The 9365-nt window shown below is 39.5% G+C and overlaps 1 protein-coding gene across 2 annotated transcripts; it reads left to right on the top strand.

The window, feature by feature from the left end:
• Nucleotides 1–949: 949 nt before the first annotated feature.
• LOC135470158 (uncharacterized) lies at nucleotides 950–4347 on the top strand. 2 transcript variants are annotated; one of them, XM_064748936.1, is made up of 2 exons: nucleotides 950–1274; nucleotides 1721–4347. In XM_064748936.1, the coding sequence occupies exons 1-2, from the start codon at nucleotides 1136–1138 to the stop codon at nucleotides 2830–2832; spliced, it is 1251 nt and encodes a 416-aa protein (XP_064605006.1). In that variant the 5' UTR covers nucleotides 950–1135; the 3' UTR covers nucleotides 2833–4347. The 2 variants fall into 2 exon arrangements, with proteins under 2 accessions (XP_064605006.1, XP_064605005.1); XM_064748935.1 differs by having other exon boundaries at nucleotides 950–1340.
• Nucleotides 4348–9365: the final 5018 nt, after the last annotated feature.

Genomic DNA, 9365 nt, shown 5'->3' with positions numbered 1-9365 from the left:
CATTTGGACACAAAGGCAGAGACTCTAACCCTAAATATCCGCTATTCTAAGACTGATCAAACAGCCAAAGGTGTAACAATCAAAGTAGACAAGCAAGCGGGAAATCCTCGTATTTGTCCCTACACAAGCATGGTAACATATCTTTCACACCGATCACACATCAAGGGCCTTTGTTTTGTCACTTCAGTGGTGCCCCACACACTCGGTATCAGTTTTCGCAATACTTCAGAAATGTTTAAAGGTCTTAAACATGCAGAATTTGAAATACAGAGGTCACTCCTTGCGAATTGGTGCGGCCGTAGACCTGGCATTGGCAGGCGGGACAGCAGAAATGATTAAGAGAGCAGGCCGGTGGCGGTCTGCCTGTTATCAATCATATATACGTGTGCCAATGTTAAAATAACTGATAAATTTAAAACAATGATATCGTTTAGGTCTTTCAGAGTGCATCTGGGTTATAGGCTCCTCCATAGTCAAAAGAGCTTTCACTGCAGCAGCCATAAGACCTGGTGGCCCTGATATGGGATTGTCAAGAATAGGGTACACATTGTGGTGGCAGGGATACAGAGGGATGAGTTTGCTGCAGGTCAGAAACAAAATAGGGTTGTTGAAGCATATTGGCCCCCAGCCGACTGTCATTGCATTACACTGTGGTGGGAATGACTTAGGCAAAGCAGCTATACGAAAACTAAGATTGGCTATGTTTTCTTTATTTGATTACACCATGAATGAGTTCCCGAATATGAAAATAATCTGGTCACAAATATTACCTAGATTAGAATGGCGATATTCGGGCAACAACGCTGCTATGAATCAAGCCAGGAAAAGGTAGAACTGCTTTGCCGGAGGTCTAGTCATTAAGAATGGGGGGTCGATTCTCTGTCGTAGAGATATAGAGAACAATCCGACTGCATTTCTTGACTGATGGAGTACATTTGTCACTAGGTGGAAATCATATATTTCTGAGCATGTTACAGGGTGGGCTAGAGTTTTTCAAAATGACCGGCGGTTCAATGGGGTTGTCCAGTGCATTAATCCGCTAGGGGGCGCAAGTGTCTATGAGTTGTTGACTTCAACAATGGCGGACGCATTAGGCAGTAAACACGATGAGTGATAGCGAGTGAACTCGGTGATAATGCCACAGTATCGCTGTGTGCCTCAGTGTAAAAATGCATCTGCAGGCCATACTTTTCCGAGAAACAAGCTGTTAAGACAAAGGTGGAATGTGGCGATAAGAAGGATCGATCCTGTTACTAAAAAGGTGTGGGAGCCAGGTCCGTGTGATCGTGTGTGCGGGGACCACTTCACTGATGCCGACTACTTCGAGAGCTCATATCTAGGTTTGTTTATTTGAAACATACAGCTTGTCCATAATCGAATCATATCCTGAAATATTGTTTTTACACTCCACAGCTGAATTCCGCTTTCTCATGGACAATAAAACAAATCTAATCTTGTCACAAGGCCAGTAATGTTGTTGTTGTTGTTTTAGTATACAAACTCTCGATCCATACGTCATACTGACAGCTTGTGAAAAGCGATTACCTTCCTCATTACTGTATTCTTTTTTACTGACAGTTGTAGATTGATTTTGTGCATGTGACTTTGTTATTTAGGTTCTGTGTGACTAAATGCAACATACAATTTCAACATGTGCATGTACATGTATACAACCAATCCACAATTCTTTATTACTGTTTGGTATTCTGTTTTATTTCAGGAAAAAGAAAGAGGTTAAAGCCAGATGCTGTGCCCTCCATCTTCAAATTTTCTGGTGCTCTGTCTGCATCGTCCTTGCGAAGGAAGTTAAGGCATGAGAAGAAGACAATTTCTCTTGACTGTGTTGGAAGGAATGTCATAGCAGACATTGGAAATGAAGTTGAGCTTGAAACAGAATCTCCAGATCCAGACATTACAGCTGAAGAACCGATTGAACTCACACCAAAATCCTGTGATGCTGCAGTAGAATGTAGTCTTCTGTCAGATTTTGACTGTAGAATGTCTGTGCGTAAATACGAGAACAATCCAAGAGCTGTTCAATATTACACAGGGATGGATGATTACAATCATTTCATGTTGATATTTAATCTACTGTGCCCAGCTGTCTATCATCTAGATTTTAAGTGCACACTTTTAGAGCTAGTGGATCAACTCTTTTTAGTTTTAATGAAACTGAGACAAGCCAAAGAAGACAGAGAACTTAGCATTTTGTTCAGCATTAGTGAAAGCACAGTTTCATTCTTAGTAAACAAGTGGATTAACTTTCTTTACTTCCAACTGAAAGAAATAAGTTTGTGGCCACCAAAGTCTGTTGTTCAACAAACTATGCCAAAAAGTTTTGCTAAACAGTTCGGGTCAACAAGAGTTGTGTTAGACGCTACAGAGGTACCTATTGCCAAACCAGCTCATGTGAATGCTCAGAGTGTGACATTCTCCACTTACAAAAACAGGAATACTTTGAAGACCATGATTGGATGTACCCCTCGCGGGCTAGTTAGTTTTGTAAGTGAAAGCTATGAAGGTTCTGCCAGTGATAGACAGATCATAGAAAGATCAGCTTTACTTAACGGAGATATGTTTAGTCCGAACGATAGCATCATGGCAGATAGAGGGATTTTAGTTCAAGATCTTTTTGCCAATCAGGATGTGTTTGTAAATACCCCAACAATGTTAAAGGGAAAATCACAGTTGGAGCCAACTGATGTCATACATGACCGACGTATTGCCTCAAAACGAATACACGTTGAGAGGGTTATAGGCTTGGGCAAAACCTTCAAAATTCTTCGGAAAGAACTTCCAGCAAGCCTTTTCTTCCCTTTTTTTATAAAATAAAACTTAAAATTTAAATAATTTATTGAATTCTTTGGGGGTATTTTGGGTGTGTGTGGACAGTATCAAGATAATTTCAAGGTATTCACCCATACCACGATTTGTTTGATACTGCGGGATAAGGCCTGGCTGGAATGCAGCGACCTGGAACTTGTCTACAGAAAAGACTGGACCTCAAATTATCATAGATGTCAAAAATATAAAATTAACTCACCTTTTTCTTCATAGCAGCCTTAACAATGCCTGTGAAATACACGTCACATTTTGTAATGTGTGTGCTGCAGGCTGTAATACGCTGGCTTTCGACTAGTCTCTTTCCCTTCTCAAGAGCTTTCAAATCCTGCGTCATGTTGTTGTCCACTGCAATCCTATATTTGAAGTAACCTTCGACTTGTGTGGCAGTAACTTTTGGAAGCAAGACCTTATGTTCTGGAACAAGTTGCTTGAAACCTTCCTTAGGCCAGTTAGGCACGCACTGGTCGGGAAGAATAATGGTGTTTTCACTTTGAAAATTTCTGTTTCTGTCATACGCTTCAAGCCTATAATTAACAAGGGCAGAAAAAAAAGAATTATCTGAAAACTGGGGATAGGAACACTAGCAGAAGTGCTGATCAACAACCATGACTTTTATGGTTATATCCATTTTTTTTAAAACCATATTTTCTTTTACCACGTGTACAACGTAGGCCTAGCTACATGTAAATTACAACAACAACACCGACTCTGACACGTATCTTTCATGCCAAAACAGTGTGATATTTGAAAAACAATTGCATAAAACATCAAACTAAAAGACTACAAACCTTTCAATCAGTGCTTCCTTCCGACCTGACAATGCTGCCCCTCTCTGCGATAACTCAACTTTTAATTTAGTCACTGTCCAGCCAGCATACGTGGAAGTAGCCATGTTGAACCACTACCATTCATGGACAGCGGCTCCCCCTGGCGGGAGAGTTTTGGCTGGCTAGCCTCATTTACCCGCCTTATTGGTTGTTGGCATTGTTCACGGCTGCTGTTTGTGCTGAGCTCCTAACTTACACTATGTGTGGCGGTTTGCTTTGGTTTACGTCTTCTAAAGAACTTTGATTTTGTTGATGATGTGAATTTGGAATGGAAAATGTTGAAATTTGACCGCTGCACCGCCCAGGGTCAATTAGTGAATACTGATGATGAGAATAACTTTGATTTTGTTGATGATGTGAATTTGGAATGGAAAGTGTTGAAATTTGATCTCTGCACCGCCCAGTGTCAATACCGGTACTATTACTGATTATGAGTTTAACTTTGATTTTGTCGATGGTGTGAATTTCAAATTTAAAGTTTTAAAGTTTGACCTCTGCACCGCGCAGGATCAATACTGATGATGAGATAACTTTGACTTTGTTGATGATGTGAACTTTGATATTCAACTGTTGTTTGAATGCTTGATTTGAGGGCTTGTCATTGTCTTGTCGACAGCCCGACTTAAAATGATTTGACCTCTGCACCGCCCAGGGTCAAGACTCATAACAACCAACCGTGGACATATCATGACAATTTTTAAAATAAAAGAAAAGGTCAAATTTAAACATATTTATTGTTTTTGTCTTTATCTTTTCTCAGATAACTCTTTTATATTTTTTTTACAAATAGTCATATTCACATATGGACAAGTATAAGTCAGCCAAAAGTGTATTTCAATTCATGTAGAGCTCAATGACCCATTGATTATTGACCCGAAACGTCCAGTTTGGTTTTCTGCACCACGGGTATAGAAATCTAGGCGATATTCGTATACCAGCCGCCAATACCTGTTTCGACACGTAGATGCGGAGCAGCATGTGTACTCTACGTATTCAAATGAGTTCATAGTTGGGCAAAATTTGCGTTGTTACTCAGACCTAATTAAAGCTTTCATACCGCTACATATAAATTACAAGAAATTAATTGTGTTATGTAATATATAAGCACTTTTGATGACGTAAAAGAGGCCTTTTCCATTCTAGTTGTATTGCACAATATTAGCAGAAACTTTACAGGATAACTGAAATATAAAGTGAGTGAATGAGTGCTTGGGATTTAACGTCGTACTTAGAAATTTTCAGTCATATGACGACGAAGGAGTCCTTAGGGTGCACTAGACGCTCTTTTGTCTAGTGCTGCTTCACTGAGACTACTTACCGAAGGCAAGTAAACTGTCGCACCCGAGTCATTACACTGAAACGGTTCAACCAAGAAGCTACAACTTCCTCTTTTAAGGCCTTAGGTGTGAGCCAACCCAGGATTGACCCTGCCTCCCGAAGCGGACGCTCTACCAACTGTGCTGTCGGGCGCCCGATCCGAAATATAAAGTTGGCGGTACAAAAGACAGGAACATAACGGGTAAAAATAGGGTGGCGATGAAATTGTCATATTGGACGAATGGTCCACACGCAACCGGATGAAATCTAGTATGAAACGGTCACCATATACTTTAATTAACACCATTTTGGTTGCCGGATGTTGCCAGAATCTCTGTTTTGACAGCTATATTTAAAGGAGTAAGCTCCCCTTACCTGTGAGTTGTAGATGTGAAAAGTGGTGCTTAAAAGAACACATGTGGTCGCGACTGAGGTTTTCCTTTCTGACCTGGGTGGATATGAGTTTGAAATCTCCCTTGGCTTTGGTCACAGGGATGTCGCAAACTTTTTATCGATACAGAACATCATCAGACCAGACTGCTGTGGTCGACAAATCTTCATTAGGTTTGAGATACTGCTGTGTCTTTTTATAATAGGCTGGGTGCGTTTTTATACCGTCTTGCTCAATTTTAACTAAAAGATAGGAAAAAAAGCAACACCAACAACTTTTTATGCAACCACCTTGGCCGGTGTAGTTAGTAAATTTCACGTTTGTGTGTGTGTGTTGGGGGGGGGGGGGGGCATAGGAATTATTAAGAGGCAAATGTTTTGAGTTCGACAATAAAGTCCTAATTAATTCTCATGATTTGACTATGATTTAATATTTTTCATTTGATGTGCGATCATTTCGCGGGCATTTTATAGGAATGAAAGTTCTTATGTTATAACCATATTATGACCATTCACACTAGAACTACTAAATAAACAATTAATATTCAAGGTATTGTCCAAGGTTTGCATGATATAGAATGATGATAAAAAACTTCACGTCTGACACCGTGATTTTGTACACAATGCAAACTTCCTCTACCAAGTTGTAGGAAGGATTTCATTACCTGAGTTTGTATAACTATTGAGAAATGTTAGTTCATTATATGAACAAATAGTAGAAGCTGAAGAAAATGATGTTTTCTTTCTCTTTTCTTAAAATGTACCTTACTGAAATGTTAACATTACCAGACATAACATGACACTAATCCAGGGTTCACCACAACAAGGTTCTGCGTTTAACAAAGTTCCGTTAAAGTATACACAGCCGCAAGAACAATGTATAGGGAAAGAAATTATATAGTTTCATCAAAGCCAAAAAAGTCTGTCCATATAGACAGCTCTCAGTGAAATGCGTATTGACAACGATTTATCTAAACTTTGCCTTTTTGGATAGAGGTGGCCCGAGGAGGAAGCTCGACATGCAGATTAAGACGAACTTATATATTCTCTATAACAGTAATCCGCAAAAATCTTCAAAAGGACAAGGTGATGCCAGATTGTTTGGCTAGATGTTACAGAGACATTTATCAATGATTCAACAAAATGTTTCCCGCCTTTCCCCAGGATTGTAAAACTCTCAAAGGTGACGTTTTTCCCGTCTGTAAGTACCTCACACTTCCTCTGTCACGCTAATGACAGTCGTATTTTTACCACAATAGCCGAGAAAACCGGAAACGGCCTATATCGGCAGTGATGATTTAGCAAAGTGTGACGTCATATGAGATGAGCTTCAAAGAGTCTTCAACACGAACAACCGTCAAGGCGAAAGAAATTTCTCAAAGTTCAATTTAACACGCAAGCTGGTAGCAGTTAACGACTTCCCAATCTGTCGGCCACCGATCTTTAATGTATACCCAACGGCTGGAGGTGGCTGGTGTATGAATATCTAATACGTCCTGGATTTGATGTACCAAAGACATTACGCTGTTGACGGCTACACAAACTTATCTTTGCTGTAAAGAAAGCAATGTGTTCGCATAAGATGAGGCAAGCAAGGTTCGCTTTTATTGTTTTGGATGCAATATACTACAGCAGAGGAGCGACGACAGTGTGTGTCACGTCTAACAGAAGAAATCCGGTGTTGGCCTCATGGAATGGCGACGTGATCGTAGGGGAATCATACACCTTACCTGGAGTTATTATGTATTTACAACCATAACAATCTTAGTGAAGGTGAGGAGGGGGGAGAGTGTATGCAGTATGTTGGTTGCAAGGTTAAGTACTATTTGATACCACATTTATACCATAACTACCACCCTTTGCAGAATGTAATTTTTCATGCAAATCACTAATGGAATCCAAAAGAAACATTCAGAAACTCAATCTGAAATTTGTGATTCTGGGAGTTCCCTGGAGAACTGTGGAGATGTTTATAGAAAGAAATAAAGGCATTATAGTTTCTGTTGTATTATTGAGCACCAGTACAGTGACATTTATATTAAAGGCTTGAATGTTTCTCAAGTTCTGAGGCACGTCAACACCGCCTTAAGTTGACACAGTAATGGAAGACTTTGATTACAGGGAACCCGTTTGAGCAGTTATAAGCGTAGGTGTATGTCTCACAATGCGAGTCCTCTCGAATTTAACGACAGTATTATTTACCGTAATATCATACATTCGGCTCAAAAATAATAAGCAGCATATGTGACGTTAATACAGCCTACTGGCAAACTGTGCTTTGTGACAAAACTATCCTTACTCATTTAACAGTGACGCTCTCGGCGTTTGGCGACAGGTGCCCTTTCGGCAATGTCAGAGCCACTGTACCAAGCGTGGAAACATTTCGAAATGTCTCTCCTTCTCTAGCAACATTCCCTTGCTGGCATTGTTTTCCTGACACTAAATCAATAAAGAGGTGACCTAGTAGATTAAGATCAGTTGTTAGGATCTAAGCATGGATATTAGCAGTTTAACCTTTTCTGTATACCGCTTTTCATGACACATCGTATATGTTTTCATCCATAAGATACAGAATGGAGATAATTGTACCTACTGTTAGGCTACTCATAACACACATGGATATTCAAAGCAGATCACAAAAATACAAAACCTTACATGTAAAAATTCGACGATCACATACCATGTAAGAGTGGATAAGAATCTGCTCAGCTCTATTATATTGTAGATTTGTATTTGTAGTATTTTAGATTGGTGGTAAACCCTCACTAAGATAAAAATGCCTTCATGATATGGTCTTTTATAAAGTGTCATTATTTCACCGGTTATGTGTGCTGGTTAAACTTTTTATAGTTGCTTAAATCAGTTCAACAGTATATCACTTATACTAGTGAACTGTTGAGTAGAGGATAACTTCCCGCAAATTCTCGGAAATGATGGGTATTTTCAGTGAAACGGTAAATAAAAACAAAACCGCATAGAGCCTCCTGAAGGTATAAAACCGTTAAATATCAATGCCATGCTGGTGTAAAGAAATGTATAAACGGCACTAGGGCTTTCAACGGATTCTTTCGACATGGGTCCAGAGAAAATGCCGTTTTAAGCTGGGATGTAGCCTTTGTTTATCCGATGATTCATAGAATGTTGCTTAATACTACATATATCCTTCCTTTCCTCTTGCCGCAAGAAACCACATCAGTGGCGGGAGAATGTTCCAAATTCCAGCCACTATTTAGCTCATCGAGCCGTTGTTAATTCATACATGGCATACATCTCACCCAGCAGGAAAATTTCGCTTACCTCTGCATAATCGCGTCCATCCCAGTGTCTGGTATACACCCCATAAGAGCCCACAAATTATTCCAAACTCTCTTCTAACATTAATCCAATCACTGAAAATTTTAAATTGAGACGTCGAACCCATGTCCGCCATATTTCATACACTCGAACCTCAGGCCAGGTGCGTGCTGGCTATTCGAAATTTTTTTGCCCTTCGTTTTTGGCCTTCAAATGTAAGGGTACTTCAATCATTGGGTTTCGTTGTCAACAGTCTATCTTTTAAACAGCAAACTCTGTTTAGTCTTGTTTAATATAACATACTACAGCAGAGCAAACAAAACTAGAGTAGTAATGTAGGATGACACTTTGGAAATGCCCACACGTCACCTGTGAAATTTGACCTCTTGTCAATTTACCTCAGTTGATATTTTATTATAACTGATCGTGTGAATGCTTAAACAGCAGAAATTTAACGCCCCTTAGCACCATGGCTACAGCTGATTTAGGTAAACAAAAAAATGTTAATAGCAATCAGTAAAGCTCTATTGTACTCTAAGTTATGCAATTCCATTCATAAAATACAATCTTTTTTTAAGGTAAGGAAAAGAAATTAGGGAGGATTCATGCAAAGAGAAAGAGACAAAAAGTTTTCAATGAGGGCCTCCGTGGCCATGAAATATTCTTGAGAATGAAATAAATAAATAAGGCAAG

The sequence above is a fragment of the Liolophura sinensis genome, chromosome 7 (genome assembly GCF_032854445.1).
Source record: "Liolophura sinensis isolate JHLJ2023 chromosome 7, CUHK_Ljap_v2, whole genome shotgun sequence".
Lineage (NCBI taxonomy): Eukaryota > Metazoa > Mollusca > Polyplacophora > Chitonida > Chitonidae > Liolophura > Liolophura sinensis.
This window is presented reverse-complemented; position numbering and strand designations above follow the sequence as displayed.